Source organism: Panthera leo, chromosome D2 (assembly GCF_018350215.1).
Source record: "Panthera leo isolate Ple1 chromosome D2, P.leo_Ple1_pat1.1, whole genome shotgun sequence".
In the NCBI taxonomy this organism is placed as follows: domain Eukaryota; kingdom Metazoa; phylum Chordata; class Mammalia; order Carnivora; family Felidae; genus Panthera; species Panthera leo.
In genome coordinates this window covers 46,128,780-46,151,126 of record NC_056689.1, presented here as the reverse complement: position 1 = coordinate 46,151,126, position 22,347 = coordinate 46,128,780, and the positions used below count along the sequence as shown (strand labels likewise).

The 22,347-nt window shown below is 46.4% G+C and overlaps 1 protein-coding gene across 11 annotated transcripts in view; it reads right to left on the bottom strand.

Annotated features, from left to right (window-relative positions):
* The window catches only part of WDFY4 (WDFY family member 4), a 309,530-nt gene that overhangs the window by 268,125 nt on the left and 19,058 nt on the right, over nt 1-22,347 (bottom strand). For all 11 annotated transcript variants that reach the window (XM_042907733.1, XM_042907739.1, XM_042907736.1 and 8 more), the window contains one exon: nt 8,031-8,281. In XM_042907733.1, coding sequence (XP_042763667.1) covers nt 8,031-8,264 — 234 coding nt within the window. In that variant the 5' untranslated portion in view covers nt 8,265-8,281. The remainder of the gene's footprint in view (nt 1-8,030; nt 8,282-22,347) is intronic.

The following is a 22,347-nucleotide window of genomic DNA, read 5'->3' as shown; positions in this document are numbered from 1 at the left end:
AGCAAGACACAGATTGAGAAAAAATATTTGCAATGCATATAACTGACAAAAAAATAGTATCCCTACAAATTTATTTTAAAAACCCTAATTTGTTAAACAGGCAGATGAAACAAGAAACTTATAAAAGATACAATCAATAGTGAATTACTAAGAACCAGGAAAATGCAAATTAAAACTACAGTGAGGTAGTCCTACTTTTCAGGTTGGTGAACATGTAAAGCCTGACAATGACAGTTGTGGGGAAAGTTAAGTGACCAGGAAACCCCCATGCTCTACTGATGGAGCACAGTTTGCAAAAAGTCCCTTTGAAAAGTACTTAACCCAGTCCAGTAAAGTTAGAGGGGGACACATCCTATGACCCAGCATTTCCTTCCTAAGTATATTCCTTATAGAAATGTTGGCACATGTGTACAAGGAGACATGAACACAAAATGTTATGCACTTTATTTGTGATTGTGTAACACCGGAAAAAATGAATGTTCATCAATAGGGCAATGAATGAATAATGTATGGCCTATGTATGTAAGGGTATTACATAGAACCGAAAAAGAAACAGAGCTACATGTATCAATATGGATAGATCCAGAAATACAATGTTGAGTGGAAAAAGCAAGTTGCAAAAGTACATTACAATCTGAGTCTAGAAAAACCTGTGAGTTTACATATAAATTTCACACTAATATCACTTAGGATTATTAAAATGTATTCATATCATTGTGTAATTTGGATATATATTGGATATATACTTGGATATGTGTAACACATACTGTATCCATATAATATACTCAATAGGTGTGTGTATATATATTATATATAATGTTTATATGTATATATAATATATATAGGTGTGTATATATGTATATATACACACACACACTTTATATATATATATTTATATATTTTTTATATATATTTATATATATATATTTATATATATTTATATATAAATTATATAAATATAAATATATAATATATATAATATATATTATATAAAATATATATACATAAATCCCCCCACAGGGAATAACTCAGCAGGATGTGGGTTTCCACTAGGAAAGGGCAGAAGGGGAATGAGCTCTAGAATGCATGCATAGGTGGCTTTAGATTATCTGAAATGTTTTATTTCTCTTCTATGGGTAATGAGTACATGGATATTTATATGTGGATATAAATATCCATATATGGACAACTTTTTGCACCTGAAATTTTTTTGTTTCTGCCCTATAAATGGACAGAGTTGCCCCTTTCCTTTGTAACTAAAAGAGAAGTCCATCAGAACTTTGCTCAAACTACAAACATGCTAGGTGAATGTTAAACACTACTGCACACAGTAGACCTTCAGCAAATATTTGATAAGTGAGCACATGAGTATCAAATCCACAATATGCAGATTGAGGGGCGAATGTATCGCATGCTGGTTTTGTGCCAAGTGCTGAGCCTAGCACTTACTCGCCTTGTTTTCATTAATCCTTACAACAACCCTTCGAGATTGGTGCTGTTATGATTACTCCCGCTTTATAGAAACTAAGACTGAGGCAGGAGAGTAAGCCCAGAGAATCAGGTAAGCAGCAGAGTGAAGAGTTGAGTTATCTCACTCACACGCAAGTAGCATGTCCATGTCTAAGAAATTTATGGCTACCACCTGGAAACCAGCTATCACCTGGAAACTTGAATCCCTGGAAAGAAAGAATCAGTCCTTTTGGCTGAGAATTTCTTATAAGATTATTTCCTCCCCAGGACTGAGAACTCTGCTATGATGTCTTCCTAACAGATTCCTGTGCCTCTTTCCCTGCACTGGCAAACCCCTCAAAGACCAATTTGCAGGCAGTTGACTCAGAAGCATCTAGATCGTCTCAAGCAGTGGGATTCCTGCAGGCACTCCACAATAAAGTAAATTGGGCCACTGTGAGCTGAACAGTAATTGTATGCTCAGCCAGATTCTCCCAAGGCTCAGACTCCTTCCTGGGACCACAAAGGGCACTTCTGGAGGCCACGTTAACTCTTTCAGGCCACTGGGGTGCTGTTTGATGCACAGAGGCAATCATTTACAGAATGGTACCGCGGAGACCCCAAAGAGTTAAGGCAGTTTCCAAAAGGACCTAATTTTTTCCCAAACTGGGACTTACATGCTGAGAGAATATTGCTCAATATTTTTAAAATTTTTTATTTACTCACATTATCTAAGCTGCACCATCATGCCTTGTGGCTGTCTCTCACGTAGAAGAAAGAGAAAGGAAAATGATGCTGTGGTCTCCAAAGGAAAATGAGGAATCATAAAAGCTCTTGAGGGGATGGGAGAAAAATCCAGCTTCGGAATGACAGAACCCGGCTGGTTTTCAAGGATGGCTGCAAGGTTACTATGTCCTCATTACCACAGAGTTTGGTGGTTTGGTCCTTAAGTGAGTTCAACACATGTCAGAGACTTTATGTGAATCTCCCCTGCTAGTGTGACAAGATTGACCCTCTCCTTTCTAAAAAATGATGTATCAAAACCTCGCTAACACAACAAGAATGTTCTTTCTCTGAGATGGGAATAAACCATGTTGCAGACCCTACTTCAGGGCGGGTAGGTCAGGGATAGATAAAGAAGGGTACACGCCTTCACTGCCCCCTCTGGACACTACACTTGGGAACGATTATTGGTCATCCTTATTATTCTGTTTAATGTTACTTCTTTATCTTCCATTTTCAGTTGGGTCCACGTGTGGCTTCTGTGGGAATGACTGACCACGCTCAATGGCATCAACTCCACACCACTGGCACGGGTGTTAGTCTAAGAGCACCTGTACATACCTGTGTATCTGCACACATGCATATACACACACGTGCACACACACGTCCAAGTACAACTGATTTAATGTTAATTCCAATCCCTCCACACTAGGAAATGAATGATTCCCTCCACTGTTACCCACTGTTCTGGCTATAGACTGCTCTATAACAACCACCCCAAAATTGAGTGGCTTCTTTTCTTCATGGATTTGCAGCTGGGGCAGCTAATGGGCTAGACATCCACTTGCAAGATGGCACATTCACATGGCTGGCGAGTTGGTACTGGCTGTCAGCAGCAAGGTCAGGGGTTTTGGTTCCTTTACATATAGGCTTTTACTCAGGGCTGCTTAGACCTCCTCACAACATGGCAGCAGAGTTCTAAGAGTGACAAGTGACAGGAAGAAGAAGCTGCAAGTCTCTTGAAGCCTGGACCCGCACACATCACTTTGGCCCTATTCCATTAGTTAAGCCATCACAAATCCACCCAGATCCCAGGGGAAGAGATATAGATGCCATCTCCTGAAGGGCGCAGTATAGACTCATTCTCAGCATCTGTAACCTACCACATCCACAGCTCTCTCTCTTTTTCCCCATGTGTCCCACCCCCAGGTTGTCTGTCCCAGACAGTGAGGAGTCTTACACTAACTTCCAGGGTTCCCCTATCTCACTGCCTGTTTTCCCTCAAAGTACATATTCTAAGAACAATCTCCAACAACCACATCTATAGCTCTAGCTTTCCCCATGTCTATTATTACCAACTATCTCCGTGCAGTGTGAGGACCTGAAGTGGTTCATTTTCCCCAAAAGCAAACTCAACCTAAAGGCCAGCAGGACCTACCCATGCTTGCTAGACGAATGCCTTCTTCTCTTGGTGTGAGATCCTATGATAGGAAGGGTTCTAGAAAGACCAAAGCCCAAGGCTCATGGCATGAAAACAACAGTCAACAAAATCTTTCCTAAAAACACTGTTCTGCATGCTAAGAAGTCATTAGCTCTGTGCTGCTTCCTGTGTGATGCAATAAAACCTCCCTGTCTGCAACCTCCTGGAGCTATCTAAACATCACATGTATAGGGGATGACATCCTTTTTGTACCCAAGGGGAATATCGGTACTAGCCAGGCAGAGCCATATGTCCACTGAGTCATAAGACAGGAAAAGAACCAAATGAGTTCTGCTCTACAAAAACCCCAGCACTGTCTGAGGGACCCCAGTGGTGAATGACACAGGCCTGGCCAGAGTGTCCAGGTTAAGTTCTGTTCCTTACTAACAACTAAGCGACTTTGGCCAAGTTATGCAACATCTCTAAACCTCTCTTTCCTCATTTACAAGGCTGGGATAAAAAATGGCACTCTCTTCATGGAGTTATTAGGGGGGCTTATAAACACTAAACAAAATGCCTAGTTTAGGTAGTTAGAGTTTGGTGAATATTACTAGCGATTATCAGTGAAACTGATCACCTGCCCTGGCTAAGAACTCCTCTTTGACATATGGAGAGAACTGAGGGAGACTGGTGGGGGAGGAAAGCCTGTAGTTCTGGATGAGAACTTCCTTTCTGACTCATCCTTTCAGAGCCGTTCCTTGCCAGGGGTCCAATGCCCTGAAATTCCATTAGGCTTTTCCTTATTACCAATAGTGTATCCAAAATTTTGAGTGGGTTCACTTTTTAACAACCCCACAGTTGTTCTTCAACTTGGGAGGCAACGGGGCTGGGAGGTACTTCAGAGCCAACGAAGTGCATCCTTGTACTTGCCTAGCAGTTAATGCAGAGTTAGGGAGAACGTTGTCCACTGTAGGCTCAGAGGAATCAAATGTGAGACAAAGCCAAAGAGGCTAAAGGGAAGTTCTTTGGGAAGAAGATGTGAAAGAAGCAGCTCTGAGAGGGTCAGAGGCATTTGATAACAATGCCTGTTATCAAATCTCAAGACTCACCAGGTCAAGGCACATGGCAGCCCCTCTCCCTCCCCCACCTCTTCCCCTCCCCAGCACTCACGCCTGTGCTCTCTCTCTCTTTCTCTGTCTCTCTCTCAAAAAGAAACAAACAAAAACAAGAATATTCCAGATTATCTGGAATAATAAGTTTTCCTTGGGCCCAAAGTGAAAAGAGTCAGGTATAGACAGTTGAGCTCCATCCAACAAAGAAGTCCAAGACTCTTTTAGATACACTCGGTTGTCTCAGAGCCCAATGGGGGCATGGTTACCATGACAACCGATTTATGACTAAGGCTTTAGCATAACTTCTGAAATTCTCATATTTCCAAGGGAGTTCTTTATAGGCAACCTTGAAGAACACTGTTTTGTGGTTATAAAATTCAGAACAGAGTGGTTTCAAGCTTGACTTCTTATACAAGGACCTGTATTCCTAGTATATGGAATGTTCATAAGAACATATGGATGTTCTTAGTCATCAGATTTTATCTGCACTATACTGAAAAAAAAGAAAAGAAAAGAAAAGAAAAGAAAAGAAAAGAAAAGAAAAGAAAGAAAAAAAGAAAGAAAGAAAGAAAGAAAGGCAAAAAACCCTCTCATCTTCCCCATGTTACTTTCCACTACCAACTTTTTTTTTAAGTTTATTTATTCCGAGAGAGAGAGAGAGAGAGAGAGAGAGAGAGAAAGAGAGAATTCCAAGCAGGCTCTGCACTCTGTGTGGAGCCAATGTAGAGCTCAACCTCACAACCATGAGATCACGACCTGAGCGGACATCAAGAGACGGACACTTAACTGAATGAGCCACCTCGGTGCCCCCCCCCCAACTCTTAATTAAGAAGCCTGTGGTCTCTGGCTCTGGTGGGGTTTTATTAGTTAGAGCTTAAAAGAAACAACAGATTTGTAGACATGTGGGGCTTAATAAAAGAATACAGATTTTAAGAAATGATAATAATTCTGCTTCTGCAGGGTTCATCAGAGGTGAGCTTCAGGGATTCGAAACATATCAGATTGTGTTGGCAGTTTGGGGAATGGTGGAAATAGTATCTCAAACTACACACACACAGTATCCTAGAGGCTGGTGGAAAGGTAATGACTGTGCCCTCCATGTGCTGTGAACTTTATAAACATTACTTAATCTTACCCTCACAGATTTCCAGCAAAGTGCTATTGGTTCCACTTTACAGATGAAGAAACTGAGGTTCAACAATATTTAATCATTTGTTCAAGGATGCACAGCTAATTAGCAATGGAGCCAGGACTTGAGACACCTGCTCTCTTTGGCCCCAAAGTCCGTGTGTTCAACAGTAGGGCCATTATGTCTCTAGTTACAAGAACAGGGCTTGAGAGGCATGAACCAATATCAAAGTTCAGTGATAGGAACTGCTTGCTATGCATGAGGGCACAAGCTCAAATGCCTACAGATCAGGTAACATAAATGAGTATTGTGTGTTGGGCGAAAGATATTGGGGAATGGGGGAACTGGAGAAAAACTGAGAAGTAGAGACCATCTTCTGTCTAAAAAGGGTGCCCCTAACCATCTCCACCCAATTATCAGTACTGCATCTACCAAAATTTTCAAGAGAAAACTGGAAATCTGATTTTCATGTGAAAACTTTCCATTTTGAAAAAAGGGCCACAAAGTCATTGTTAACCCCTAGAAGCCAGACAAAACACATTCTGGGTGTTATTTAGTATCTTCCACTCTGGACTAAATATTCCATGACAGTAAAACCTCTATCTGTCTTCTTAGTGCTCATAGCCCCAGGCCCCAGCACAGGGTATAAGAGCTTAATGAATATATGTATAACAAATGAATGAACTTAAAATCAACAATCTGGAAGGGGGTAAGGAAGGACCAAGCCCTGGCTCTTGAATGAGAGTCCTTTCCAGAGCTATGGCTGCCCAGATGGGTAGGAAAGAGACAACGCAATGGCCGAATCCACTCACTTCCCAGCAAATTTTGGTGGGGGGCAGGAAGTGGCTCACACTTTTCCTTCCATAAAGCAAAGTTGACCTGAGAACTGGGGAAGACTCAACCACCCCCACCCCCCCAGAAGCTAGGGTCATCAGGGCAGGGAGGGTTAGGAATGAGAAACCTGAGCTGTGTCTCCTAACCTAGTTCTTCTTTTCCTATACATTCCCTATGCTCCAGTTATCCAGTCTGTGAAATGAAATAGATGGGGTATAATAAGTCCAAAAGATGGAGGAAAACAATGAGTTAATGGGCAGCAAGCTACCTGACAAAATTTTTTATAGAAAGACATGCCTAAGTGTTCAATGTATCCTAGAAATATGATCTCAAGAAGATTCCCACCTTTGGAGATCCTCAATTATTTCTGGCTAATAAGTTAGATGAGATATATCAACAAGGGGGTTTCCCGAAAAAACCTGCCAAAGTCTCCATCTGTCTTAGTCTAGTTTCAAATGTGAAAGGATCTCATATTCTCTGAATGTAGCTTTGAATGTAGCTATATGTTTTCTTTTTAATAACTCCAAATCAATAGTCAAGCAAAAACTAAATTCTCATAAAAAGTTTCCAACTCTGGGGGCGCCTGGGTGGCTCAGTCAGTTAAGCATCTGACTTTGGCTCAGGTCATGATCTCATGATCTCCCGCGTCGGGCTCTGTGCTGAGAGCTCAGAGCCTGGAGCCTTTTTCAGATCTGTGTATCCTTCTCTCTTTGTGCCCCTCCCCTGTCACACTCTATCGCTCTCTCTCAAAAATAAATAAACATAAAAAAAATTTTTTTAAAGTTTCCAACTCTGCAACTTAAACTCCAATATATGCAACTATAAAGCAGACCTATAAAGCAACTATGCTGTCTATAAGGCAGCACCTTTGTTCTGAGACAAAAAAGGGAATCTTTTGCACCCAAGCTGTCACCAGCTGCCACTGGCCAGAATGGTAGCCCAGTGGACAACGTGGGCTTCCCTCATGGGCCTGTGACCAGGTTCTCCCAAGCCCCCCACTGTTGGCATGCTGGTATTTGAGGTTACCCACCAACTCTGCACCCCAGGAAACACATTCCTTTCCTAGCTCCAGAGGAGCTGGTCTTTCTCTGGCTCCTATGTTGGGATTGTGGTTGAACAATATAATTTTTTTAACTAAGGAGACAGTATTACTCAAGAGCCAACTGTCCTTTCCAACTCTTCCTCATCCTGGAGATGAGCCTTGCTTGCCATTTTTATTACATAGCAAAACACTCCCCTCTAAGCAACCCACCAGGGACCACTTGTGATGATATTAAAACCACCGACTCCAGCTTCCGATCATCCCAGAAGTGTTCCCCAGAGCACCGTATTATCTTATGGTTTCAAAAACAAGAATACCGACCTTTAGGAACAGTGGGAGAAGATTCAACAGGCTCTGCTGATGTTCAGCCGGGCTTCCGTGAGCCAACTTCTGATATTCCAGAAACTTCCTTTCTAGCATCTCCCAGAGAGCAGTGGGACCAGGAGACTGGCCTCCATGTGGGAAGTCAGGCTGAGCAACATCAGGCTGGCCTTCATTTTTGGAACCTGGACACTCAGCTCTGTCTTCAGCCCTTGAAACATCTTCTGCCTCCATGCCTTAGCAAAGCAGATCTGAATTCAGAACAAAAAACAAAAATGTAAAGTCCTGTCACAGCACTTCCCGATGAAGCTGATTGGGAGACAAGGTACTGTACTCATTCAGTTCAGTTCCTATTGAGGATGGTTCCTCTAAGAATCTGAAACTGACTAAAATAGGGAGACTTTTTAAAAAAAGAGATTCTGACTTAGACGTGACTTATATTGACAATCTAACTTGTGCCAGGCACCGTTGCTGGGCTCTTTACACAGACTCATGAGAGCGATGGGCACTCTTATTTTCTCTGTATAAGGAAGGAAACTGGCTGGGCCAAAGGCATATGGGCAGGTAGACATCCAGTTGAAAGGCAAACCGTTAACACCGAAGCTTGTTTTTTGTTTTTATTAAATGATGCCACACCTTTTTTAAAAAGCAAAGTAGAAGGGATATGCACAAATGCCTCACCAGTATTTGTACAAGCATGCAATTCTGTACTTCAGTTGTAACTTCCTTCTACCATATGAGCCTAAAAGGTTACAGGTTTTTCATTCTCAGCATTATTTGCTTCACATTCAATATTTTTAGAGAACTTTGTCCTCAAAAGGACTCTAAACCCCCATGCTAACTTAAAAGACCTCCTTTATTAGCACGCACACGGGCGACTTGTGCAAGCCGGAGATCTTGGGTCAGTAGGCATGAGGACAAGAATTTATGCAATGAAAGTAGCCAAAGACCGATTTGCCAGATCGGTAACCTTGAGAAGGTGCCTTTATTTGTGTCCTTGACTTTTCAGTTGTCCCAGTCTCTGGTTAACTAGAGTCATGACTGACTCCCAGCACAACAAATGCTTGTTTGTTTGTCAGGAGTACAGGAAACTCCAAGTGGAGCCCAGAATGTCCAGCTCTCCTACAAGAAGCCCTCCCCAACCATGATGTCACCATGTAGGAGTCCATCCTGGAGTCTGTCCAGTGACCAACAACCACCAATCATGGGGCAGCAACCAGACAGATGGGCACAAGAAACGGACCCGCCAGTATTTTTCTCTGGGCTACGGCAACTGAGGGGCTATGCCACGCTTTATTTTTAGCCCAGTACACACCCCCCCTGCAGGCTAGAACGGGGGTGAACTAAGGGTCATGTGGCCAGATAAACCATCCCTCTTTGAATCATTCTCACCCTTTATGTACACAATTCCATGAGTCCCTGATGCTTCTTCCAACACATGTACTTACTACTCTCAAACTTCATTTTCTTGTTACAAAAACCATGGAAGTTCAGTGTCAAGGTAGGAAAGGAACAGAGTATCAGGAAGCATACCGAGTATTGAAATAAGCAAACCAGCCTCGAAAATTCTCTGAGCGGACAATACCAGTTTAGTCCTACAAGCAAAGCTTAACGTCACTTATTTTGCAAAACTAACTTGATCCCAGTCATTTCTTGCTTGGACCTCTGAAAATCAGAAACAAAACTTAAACTGTCTTCCAAGGTTGATATGAGGCAGCCACAGACCAATTCCCTGTCATTTAAGAAAATTCTAATATTTTAACCAATCACTGCGAAGAATAGTCGGTGCCTTCTCACTATATAAGCTGCTTTATAACAATAGACCCCTGAGCAAAGTGTCCCACTTGGCAAACTTGTCTTTTTTGGTATGTGCACAATCTGTTTTCACTAATCACTACTTCAGTAATTCATTGGTTTTACTTTGGCTGTTTCTGAGCCTGTGACACTAACTTGCCCTTACCCAGAAAAATGATTACTGGTATTTCATGTTTATCTATGAATATGTTTGATTTAAAAAAAAAAACATAATCCTAGGGGCGCCTGGGTGGCTCAGTCAGTTAAGTATCCAACTCTTTATTTCAGTTCTGGTCATAATCTCATGGTCCGTGAGTTCGAGCCCTACATCAGGCTCCTCGCTGATAGTATGGAGCCTGCTTGGGATACTCTCTCTCTCTCTCTCTCTCTTCCTCCCTCCCTTCTCTCTTTTCCCCTTCTCTGCTTGTACACTCTATCTCTCAAAATAAATAAACTTAAAAAAAAACATGCTCCCTAATATTGTTGAAGCAAACTTTTTATTTATACTTTTTGCTTTTGATGGTTGGTTAGCTGGGGCTTGGTAGGAGTTTTGTTTCCTTTGTTGGGTTGACCCTCGGGGGCAGGTGGTGGGGTGCCGCACATTCCAGCACAGTCTTCCCTGACCTGGACCACGTTCCTGGCTGGCTTTGTCAGTTTATTCACTTCTTCCTTAGCCCTCCTTTCCCCACTCACATTCCCTTCTTCCCCATCCCGCCCACCCCACCTGCTTAACAACACAGGTCTTTATAAAACATGACATAGGTGGGGCGGGTGGCTCAGTCTATCAAGTGCCCAACTTCGGCTCAGGTCATGATCTCACAGTTCGTGGGTTTGAGCCCCATGTCAGGCTCTGGGCTGACAGCTTGGAGCCTGGAGCCTGCTTCGGATTCTGTCTCCCCCTCTCTCTCTGCCCCTCCTCAACTTGCACTCTGTCTCTCTCTGTCTCTCTCAAAAATAAACATTAAAAACAAAACAAAACATGACACAGGTGATATGATTTCTGAATACAGGCATTTCAAGTCCCCTGAATGACTTTCTGCATCTTTTCTGCAGCTCACTTTTTCACTCAGCGTTGCGCCTTCAGACCTAGCATGCGTCTCTGTGTTTGTCAGCTGCATCCCTTCTAACTGCTGCCCCATGTTACAAAGTGGGCATCGCATGCCTCTTTGATGTGTCGCTCCACAGTCATGGCCAGATTGCCCATGACTTCCTACAGTGCACTCAATTTCGTTCTGGATATGCCCATGAGGGGCCCTTCATGGGGCTGGATGTGACTGGCTCTGCATATGGACTTGGGGGCAGGAGTCAAGGGTACACACCTGTTTCATTCAACTGAATGCCATGAACTAAGATGCTTCCAGAAAGCTGGCACCAGACCACACTTCTCCCACAGGCTCCTCTACCATCTCCCCAATTACCCGTGCTCTAATGTTTGCCAATCTGATTGAAGTAAAGCGATCCCTCTTTGTTATTTTAATTTGCATTTCTCTAAGGAGTCTGAGCATCTCAGATGCCTCTTAGCTATTCGCAGCTCCTCTTCTGTGAACTGACTATTCATAACCTTTGCTTATTTTTCCTTGCCTGTCTTTTTCTCGTTGCTTGGAGGGAGTATAGTCAAGAAACTTGTCCCTTGTTGGTTTTACAAATCACAAATATCTTCTTGCAATCCATTTTTCTGATGAATTAGTTTAGAATTTTGTTTGTCACAAAAACGTATCATGAATCTTCGTGTTGCCGAAGGTCCTCCACATCTTCATTTTGTTTTTATTTATTATTTATTTTTGAGAAAGACAGAGAGGGTGCAAGAAAAGGAGGGGCAGAGAGAGAGGGAGAATCTCAAGCAGGCTCCACACCATCAGCACAGAGCCCAAAGTGGGGCTCAAACTCCCGAAACTGAGATCGTGACCTGAGTTGAAATCAAGAGTTGGATGCTTAACCGACTGAGCCACCCAGGGGCCCCATCTTCATTTTGAACAGCTTACGGTGGCAGAAGAGTCATGCTGGTTATTCATTTAATTAATCCCCTACACGTAGGTGTTTAAGTAGTTTCAAATTATTCGCTACTATAAACACACTATAATGATAGGCCTTGTGTCTAAGTCTTTCTTATAGCCATGAACAAATAATAGATTTAATACATTCTGAAATTCCTAGAATATAAATAGCTGTACCTTGACACGTATTTCCAAGCCACTTCTCCTTAAACACTTGCATCAATGTATAGTCCTCTGACCAAGAATGTAACAGAGTTCACACTTCCTGGGGTGCCTGGGTGGCTCAGTCTGTTAAGCGTCCAACTTCAGCCTAAGTCATGATCTCGCCATTCCCGAGTTCGAGCCCCACATCGGGCTCTGTGCTGACAGCTCTGAGCCTGGAGCCTGTTTCAGATTCTGTACCTCCCAATCTCTCTCTGCCCCTTCCCCACTCACACTCTGTCTCTCTCAAAAATAAACATTAAAAAAATTACGAAAAGGAGTTCACTCTTCTTCACTTATCGCTTTTTAATTCCTGCTCATTTGGTAGGTTAAAAAGCAACGGTGCTGACTTGTGCACACACACAAAAGCAATGGCTTCTGTGTTGCATCCCCCCCACATATTCTGCTGTCCTCTTTCTGTCTGGTTGCTGCTCAGTCTCCTTCAGGGGCCCCTGCAGTGGTTTTCTGGAGTCAGATGCCAAGTGTCCTCATTTCTTGAGTTCCCTCAAGCTACTCCCCTGAGAGCCACATAGGCACTGCATGCTAGCTCTGTGAAGGAAATCACTGCACCTATGTCAGGGGTTGGCACAGCATAGACGCTCAATCAAATGTTACTGTACGAATGAACGAACGAATGAATGAACCTATATGCTGACGGCACCCGGATCTGTCTGTAGTTTAGACTCCTCTTCAAAACAAGTTTTTACCCCCCTCGCTCCAAGATCTCTACTTGAATTTCCCCCAGACTTGGACTGTCCCTGTGTCCAAACCACTCTCTCCATCCCCAACAGAGCCAGCACAGACACCCCAATGCACGGGATGGCTGATAGAGCCAAGATAAGTGTTGCCTCCATCACATTTTGCGGTCACACCTACCAGGTGCTACTAATAGAGTCATTCAATAACACGCCTCGGTAGGCTTGCAGCCACGCCACATTTTCAGAACAGGCAGGTGACAAGATGAGGTGAAAGTGTGGCCCTGAGGAAAGTAGCTGGATGTCCAGGGGAGATATCAGAAACCCCTTCAGGTTTCCTCTGAAATTAAGAAGCCATATTTACGGAAGTGAAACACTTGAATCGTTTTTCCCTGAATAGAGAGGCTTTAAAAACAAGAATCTCTGACAAATGAGGATCCATGAAATCCCACGGAGAAGTTGTCTAACTCAGATGTCAAGCTGTAGCCATCCCCCCTCTCGGTTCTGCTCATCACCCTAGACCTACTTCAGTTTTATTTGCAAAAGGAAAATCACAAGGCGTAACTGACCTCTCGGGGCTACGCGAAGAATGGGCAAGAAGAAATCATTCTAATCCACTTCATTATCAAAAGTGCCTTCTTGTAAGAAGGTGCTAACACTTTCTTATCCAGGGCAAAACAGGCTAAGCTGGGGGGAGGTGCACTGGAGGGCTGGGATTAATGAGGCAAGTAAGATACCTACTTCAGTCACAAGAGGTAAGGGATGTCAAAAATCTCAGCCACGAAAAATAACGCTTTAGTGAAGTATCTTTAAAAGTCAAAATTAATGCCAAAAACTCCATGAGGAACAAATATCAAAATTTCAAAAAGAAATAGGTTCCAACCCAGCAGATGCCTGACCCCACCTCCCTGGCCTCACCCTATGGGAATGGGAGCTGGGGGCATTTTTCCCAAAAAGCAACAAAAAAATAAACAAACACCGTTTCAAGTCTCAAACTTCCATGGATTCTATTCTCATACATGCAGCATAGTGGCCACGAGCACAGACTCCGGAACCAGGCCTCTCCAGTGTGAATCAACGGGCTTAAACCTAGTGATGAAACCCATCCGTGCCTGTGTCCTCATTTATAAAAAGGGGCAGTAACAGGACCCCTCCAGGGGTACCGGGATTAAGTCAGTGTTGGCACATGTCTTCTCTAGGATGGTGGAGGGTAGATGGGCATTTATTGGTGCCTCCTTGGTGCAGACATTTACCTGCACCAATTCATGGAATCTTCCTGCTTTCCAGCAAGGTCAAAGCTATCAGCCTTCATCTGTAGCTGCTTCCAAGGCTCAGAGCAGAGAAGTGACCTCTCCAGGGCCCTGTTGTCAGTCAGGGGCCAAAGCAGAGTCCATCCTGGGTCAGCAGACAGCAATGCTCACCAGAGGTGATACTCAAACGAGGGCTGGTTTGAGGCCCTGGGTAGACAGAAGGGCTTGGACAACTGCTTGGCAGGTAACCCAGGCTGAGGGAAGACTTGCCACCCTATAAAGATTTCTCGGAGAGGTGGGAGTTTGCAGGGGCAGGCAGGGCAGGGGTGGGGATGGAGTGAGGTAAAGGGAAAGATAGCTTTGGCAGAACCAGAGGACTGGTAGCTGTGGGGGGAGGGGGCCTCGGGGGACTCCAGGAACAACAAGGCCCCCTCTCTGCCAGTGAGCTGTTTCCCCGTCTGGGTCGGGCTCACGGCATGTGACGCAAAGCACAGTTTAGTCATGTTTCTTCCCCTGCCCCACCAGGCAGACCAGAGGCCTTGCTTTCCTGCAGCCTGCACGAGGCAGCAAGAGAGAGGCACTGGGCAGGAACCTGCCCACTCATACAGCCCCCAAGCCGAAGGGGAGCCTTAGGGCTGAGATGGGAGTCACAGGGCAGCTGGGCTGCTGTGGTGCCTTAACCGAGTTACTTCCCTTCTCTGAAACTAGGTGTCTCCTCATTGAAATGGCCCCGGCGGTCTCAGTTCCACCCTCTGGCCTCGATGCATTGACCACAGAAGAGATGTAGGGCAATGAGTCAGTGCCGAACGGATGGAGAGGCACCTGAGGGGGCTAAGGGCCTGCGGTTGCGTGTGGCGGGTGGGGGGTGCGGGGGAGAGATTCCCCTGTCCGTGTACGGGGAGTAGACGATGAGTTGGCAGTGACAGTAGAGGGAGGGATTCCCAGGGCTGGGAGTGGGCCACGTGGGCCCCCTCAGATGGGTATCGCTGCCCATCCTCGCTCCCAGCCCACCCACCCTGCAGAACATGACATTGTCAGAGCTCTGCTTTGTAATATGTCAGAAGCAGAGCACCCAGGGCCTCCGGCCTGCAGCTGTGTGCTGAAGCCCGGAGAATCAGCCGCGTTGGTGAGGCCTGGGGGCTGCGAAACCAACATTCGGTTGACCGTTTCATCCCTGACCTTCTGTGAAGTGATTTGCCAACAGGTAAAAGCTCGGGACATAAAGCTGTGATTTAGCAGCCCTTGGAGCTAAGATGTCAGGAAGCCATTCCGGGGGAAACGGGGCAGGAAGGTATGTGGAGCCACTCTCCAACCGGGCAGGTCACAGGGAAGCCTGGGACTCAGTGCCTTCTGTGGAGCAGCTCAGACCTGGTGACAAAGAGCGGCTACGATAAAATTCAAGATAGAGGTGGTCTCCCCGTTTCTCACCATACAATCACACGAGAAAGGCCACACTAAAGAGGGTAACACGTTTTGTACGTAAATTACGCCTCAATAAACCTGGCTTACAAAAAATACATTCTGAGGTGGAAAGAGGACTCACAGAAGAATCTAGAAGGAGAGGCGGTGGAGGTCTCAGTCCGTCCCCCGTGGTTATATCCAGTGCAACGGGGAGATAGCTATACACTTCATCACGGTAATACCTCACCTCTCTGACCACCTACTTCTTCACGGCCCTACCTTTTATCTCTGTATCACTTCACCTTCTCTTCCCAAAAACAGCCCTTGAGGGAGCAAAGAGCAAGGCAGTAGTTTACAGCTGAAAGCCAGATGCAGAGAGGTTTGGTTGCTTCCCCAGGTGGCCACCTTGCAAGTGTTGTATGGCTGGCTCCAAAGCCCCCACCCTTCTCCCTAACCATACCACCTCCTTCCTCGGGATGTCACAAGGTGGGGACAGGATCCAAGTTCCCATGAACACCAGCCGCACACAGATAGAGCTCACTCAGGGGCGCTCCCATGTTGGCCAAGTATGGAGACTACGCCATAAGTTCCCATCCACTTCCCCACCAAATTTTTTTTAAGTGCATTTATTCATTTGGGGAGAGAAGGTGCAGATGCACGTGAATGAGTGGGGGAGGGGCAGAGAGAGAGAGAGAGAGAGAGAGAGAGAATCCCAAGCAGACTCCACGCTGTCAGTGCAGAGCCCAACATGAGGCTCAATCCCACAAACAGTGAGATCACGACCTGAGTTGAAATCAAGAGTCAGACGCTTAACCAACTGAGCCACGCAGTCGTCCCTATTTAAAAAAACTGTATTTTTAATGATAATTTTGTCAAATTGGCTGAACTAATAGTCAAGGTGGGCCAACTATAAAAAGTAAAAAGATCGGGGCACCTGGGTGGCTCAGTCGGTTGAGTGTCCAACTTCGACTCAGGTCATGATCTCGCAGTCTGAGTTCGAGCCCCATGTCGGGCTCTGTGCTGACAGCTCAGAGCCTGGAGCCTGTTTCCGATTCTGTGTCTCCCTCTCTCTCTGACCCTCCCGCATTCATGCTCTGTCTCTCTCTGTCTCAAAAATAAATAAACATTTAAAAAAAAATTCATCTTTGCAAATGATTCACAGCAAACAAAAAGATCTCGCCATTCCCGAGTTCAAGCTCCGCATCGGGCTCTGTGCTGACAGCTCAGAGCCTGGAGCCTGCTTCAGATTCTGTGTCTCCTCTCTCTCTGCCCCTTCCCCGCTCATGCTCTGTCTCTCTCTGTCTCTCAAAAATGAATAAACGTTAAAAAAAAAGTAAAAAGATGCCCCAAAAGAATTGAAAGCAGAGCATCAATAGATATTTGTATACCCACGTGTAAAACATGATTACTCACAAGAGCAAAAAGCTGGAAACAACCCAACTGTCCGTCAGTAGATGACCAGATAAGGAAAATGTGGTCCATCTGTACAATGGAGTATTTGTCAGCCTCCAAAAGGAGGGAAATTTGGATATATACTACAACATAAATACACCTTGAGGACATTATTCTGGGTAAAATAAAGCAGCTTAGCAGCATGACAGTGTTGAATAAAGTCCCACAGAACCCCCCACCAGACAGCCTTTCCTGAATACCTTGAATTCATCAGGATTTGCTGAGCATGTCCTGTGGGGCAGGCACAGCATTGGGCTATACCTTCTTAGAAGCAAGGAGGAGCCAGATTTGGGGGGTGGGGGGAGGATGGGTAAAAGATGTGCCCCTCCAACTTGTCTCTGCAGCTGAGAACAAACTCAACAAGGACCGGATACGTAACCATGAACCATGGGCCCTCCGGGAGAAAGAGGTCGTCGGTAACATGTGGAACTGGGAAGTCCCCCTGAGGATGCTATTCAAAGGGGGCTTCACTAACATCCCCGCCTGATCTGCACAAACCAAGAGCAGCTAAAGAGCTGGAACAGGATCATGAGCAGGAAACAAGACCAGTGCAAGCAGACAGGCTCTCTGGAGGGGAGAAGCGTGACTGCGGGCATTACGGGAAACCACGGTGCAGCTAAGTCATGAGGACCAGGAGAATGGGCCAGCACAGACATACTGTTCTAGATAATGAGCAGATCTTGAAGGTTTGGAAGAGGAGAAAAACACAGTAAACACATTTTGGAAATGTTATTCCTGCCTGGCGCGAAGCCAGGCCCAGAACAGGGAGAAACGAGAAGCAAGGAGAGCCAGGAGGCTAACATAGACCCCAGGTGTAGGTGAGGACCACTCTGGTTAGAAGGATCACTTTGGAAACACAGAGGCAAAGGGACATCTGAGATCATCTGAAGGGATGGAGAACTGCTCGATGAGTTTAGAAAGGGAGCAGTCCTCACCAGCCCAGGCTGCACACCAGAACCACCTAGGGGGACTTGCTCCCCGGAGATTGCCACTTCGTTGGTCTGGGTGGGCCCCAGGCAAGCGTGCTTTCTATAAGGTCTCAGGTGATTTCGACGCATCCCCAGGAGAGGTGACAGGCCTGGGAAGCTGTTGCAAGCCACTGGAAAACATCGTGAAAGCCTCCCAGAGCTGTGCGTGGAGGCCAGACAGCAGCTCCTGGGCTAACCATGAGCTGGGCGGGTGCCAAGAGTTCCAGGGCCCCCAGCAAGCCAGCTCAGGATGTCTGGGAATGGGGCCTCTAAGTCTGGCTGTACAGCAGCCATGATTACCTAGTAAGATAACATCACCACCCTGAACCTAGACTTCTAGGCTGGACCTGTCTCCCTCCATCCCTACCCAGCTCCACGGGCAGACCCAGAGCAGCATCGGACAAATCTGATTCAAATCCTAGCTCTACCTCTCCTGAACTTTCGGCCTTAGTGACTTACAGTCACTGAGCCTCGATGCCTGCACCTGTACAACGGGAACAGTATCTTCTTACAAGGCTGTTGGAAGGGACGCCTGGGTGGCTTGGTCGACTGAGCGTCCAGCTTCAGCTCAGATCATGATCTCACAGTTCACGAGTTCAAGTCCCACATCAGGTTCACTGCTGTCAGCCCAGAGCCTGCTTCGGATCCTCTGTCCCCATCTCTCTGCCCCTTCAACGCTCATTCTCTTTCTCTTTCTCTCTCTCTCAAAAATGAATGAACATTTATAAAAAAAAGAAAGAAAGAAAGAAAGAAAGAAAGAAAGAAAGAAAGAAAGAAAGAAATGAATTAAGAAAATAAAAGAGTTAAGCAAGTGAACACACGTAAGATCACCTCCAGCGCAGGCTAGATGTGTGCAAAGTGTCTGTTCCTCTTGCCCTGTGCACCCACTCCCATTCTGTGTGTTGCTGCCTTGAGGTTCCTAAAATCTGCCTGCACTTCCTGGAGAAGCCTACATCCAAATAGTCCTCCGTGGGTGTGCTCTGGGACCTCAGTCACTTCTGAGGGTCCAGCCCTGTGGCCAGGGCAAGCTGCCCCCACCCTAGACCTGGTTTCCCTTCTGTACCACCCCCTCCTTGCTTGTCTGCTGAGTGTGTCCAATCTCAGGTTTTCTCCCAACAAGGCACTGGTTTGAATGGACAGCAGGACACTAAGTGAGTTAAATCGAGGCCTTGGGGTTCATCTGAAGAGCACAGAGACAGGGCCAGAGGTGGGGAGCTGGCCATCTTGAAGATAAAGAATGGGGACCAGAAGCAGGAGCGCTGTCCCCAAGAGCCGGCTCCAGGGCAAGTACAAGAGCATGTGCAGAGGGACCCCTCCTGTGATGAGCATCCCTGTGGGCAGTGGCAGGATTGGGGGGGGGGGGAAGGAAATGTGGGGGAGGGGGACACAGGGTGGTGGGAGGCACACGGAAACAAGTGGTGTTGGAGGTTCCTTGAGCCTTGACATCCACTTCCAGTGCAAGGACCAGCAGCCACCTGCTACTCCAAGCCCTCTCCAGTTAACAAGGGTCCCACCTCCTCCATCAGCCAAGGGCTGAGAGTGCCCACAAGCAGAGAACAGCAGAGCCCAGGGCTCTACATCCTGCCTCAAATGCCTCGGTTATTTCCAGAAGTTGAGAAATTCCCCCTGAAGACTAAGATGGGGACCCTGATTGACAGGAACTGGGCAGGTTGCACCTGCCACGGCCCTCAACACTTCCTTTTTCTGATTCCAGTCCAAGCCCTCCTGGCTAGCACACACCTCTGCGGTTTTGGCAACAGCAACAGAATATAGGAACCTGCCGTGTCCTGCAGGAGGGTCCCTGGTTCTGTATCTCACTATGTGTACTGACTTCCACATTGCCAAAAATGGCCAGGGAGCAGTTCCCCTGGCCAGATCCTCAAAGCTTAGCTGTAACTGAGCTGTCACTGTCTGCACAAAGGCATGGGCCAGTGACAGCACAGGTGACAAGAAGCCCAGCCCCCATAATCGGGAGTCGCTCCATCGTGGGAGCGAATCTGTGGCTCGCTGCCCACTAAAACATAGGGTAGTGTTGCTTAAGTACAAATGACCGTAACTGAACGAGCATCTGCTGGCAGTTATCAGTGATGCTCTCTAATCTTAGAAAACTTATAAGGTAGGTATGATTATTCCCATTACATAGATGGGGAAAGCAAGATGCAGAGAAATTGACATTCAGAGAAAATAGCTAGCTTATCTGAAATCAAACTGCTAACAAGCATCAGAATCAGAATAAACATCAGAAGGGCAAACCCAGACTTTTCTGACTTCAAAGCTCTTCATCCCCTTCCACCAATCCAGGTTGGCTTGACACAGTCATCAACGATGGTAAGAATATATCTTGGGGGTACCTTGGGCACCAGCTGGAAACGCTAGTAGGAGTCCCCTGGCTGGATTTGCAAAGGTGTTGCTGATCCCTCGTCCAAGGAGGTCTGGGGCCAGGTCTGCCGTGTGGCCCCAGCTCATAGAACAGGACCCTGTGGTCTCACCATCCCCCCAGGTAAAAGCTGATCTCTGGGAACCACAAGGCCAACGGTTGATTAGGCCGGGCACGAGGTGGACACCAGCCGGCCAGCCACTCCTGGGCTGCCACCAGCAGCACGCCCAGCATTAAACACTCACCCTCCAGGCTAAGCCACCAGAACTGCGGCTCTCTACAGCTTTCTCTGTGGGGTGGGACGTTTGATTAGCAAACATGCAAGGAGCGGAACGGTCCCTGGTCCACACCCTAGACCTGACAGCTCACACTCAGGGGTGCAGAAGAACAGCAAGGAAACAGACAGAGTGGGGTAGGTGCTGGACAGGGAGGTGCCTGGCTGTGGGACACAGCAGAGGCTCCTGGCCCAGTCTGGAGAGGGTCGTGATGGTCTGGGAAGACTTCTCAGAAAAGATGGTCCCCACGACGGGCACTGAGAGATGAGGAGTTGGTGCTCTGGAAGCCAAGCACCCCGGGCAGCATGCATGTTCGGGGAAGACAGTAGAGATTCAAAGAGTCTGGAGCACAGGGAGCAAGGATGGGGAAGGGTGTGTGTGGCAAAAGGAACGCCAGTAATGCCCTTGTCATGTTCCATGCAGTTATCCTGGGAGTCGCCGTGGGGTTCTCAGCAGAGAGTGATATGGACCCTGTAATGTGACCCCCTGCTAGATGCTGGGCCTGCCCAGAGGGCTCAGTCCCTGCCCCCAGGTGCTCACAGCCTGAGGAAGGGGATGGGGGCAGGTAAAGGGATGCCACAATTCAATGCCTGCAATGCACCCTTTATAGCAGGAACCCAGAGTGAAGGGGGCAGAGGAAAGGAGCTGGCAATTCGAGGTGAGAAGGGGGAGGGGGAGGGTAGCAGGTGGTAGGAGAGGTGTCACAGAAGCCAGGGCTTTGGAGAAGGAGCCTGAGTGGAGGAGAAATAAGCCTGTGGACAGGTTAGAGAGAACTGCTCCCTGAGGAAGGACACACAACGGGATGGGAGAGGTGATGTTGGACCACTAGTGGTTTTGTACCACCGCAAGGAGGAGGGGGTGGGAACAGGGTAGAGATCACATCTCCGGGAGGGGCTGGGTCAAGGCCTCCAGATGCTAGGCTGCCCCCATCCCATTCTTCATCGTCCAATTTCTTGGGAGGAGTGAAACGACCAGGGACTTTGTAGCACCCTTTATACTTCTCAGACCACTTGTTAACGTTCGAGAGATGAAAACTTTTCCAGGAATGGTTAGCTCACACAACCCTTCTGTTTAGCTCATTGAATTTCAAGTATAAAAAGGGGGGGCCCTGGGTGGTTCAGTTGGTTAAGCGTCTGACTTCAGCTCAGGTCATGATCTTCTGGTTTGTGAATTTGAGGCCCGCGTCCAGCTCTGTGCCGACAGCTCAGAGCCTGGAGCCTGTTTCAGATTCTGTGTCTCCCTCTTTCTCTGCCCCTCCCTTGCTCAAGCTCTGCCTCTCTCTCTCAAAAAATAAATAAACATTAAAATTTTTTTTTTTAATTTCAAGCATACTTTGCTTAGAAAATAAATACAAAAATCGCTATTTAAACTTGTAAACGTATATGGAAGTGTGCATTCCTGACTTGGGAGGAATTAAGCATCTCCTAATTCTCGTGGAACTCATTAGTATACTAAAGAATTAATTTTTAATTCTTGTAGATCAAAAAAAAAAAAATCACAAAAAAAGCAAGAGCACAAACTGCCCACATCACCCGTAAAGAAACTTACTAGTTGTCTTGGGCTCCCTGTCCTCTATCATGCTAGGCAGATCTGGATCCAGAAAACTCTGCTTTTAGGCTCATGCAAAAAAGAGACGTTTTCAGATGCAACTTTGTCCTGTGCTGTTTCTTCACCAAAATGCAGAGGAAATGCATTACTGGCAGTCAGGAAGCAGGGGTGTTAGGCCCCTCTGTGACTGACTTCCCCACCTGTCACATAAAGCACCTGGAATAATGCTCCTTAAGGGTCTGTCCACCGATGAAGGTTTACTTTTCAAATTAGTTTCATGTTCAGAGCCTTCACATTTCTCTTTTGAGACCCGGATACGTGTTTAACCAGAACGAGTCTCCTACAAGCTAGTGAATTTCCGG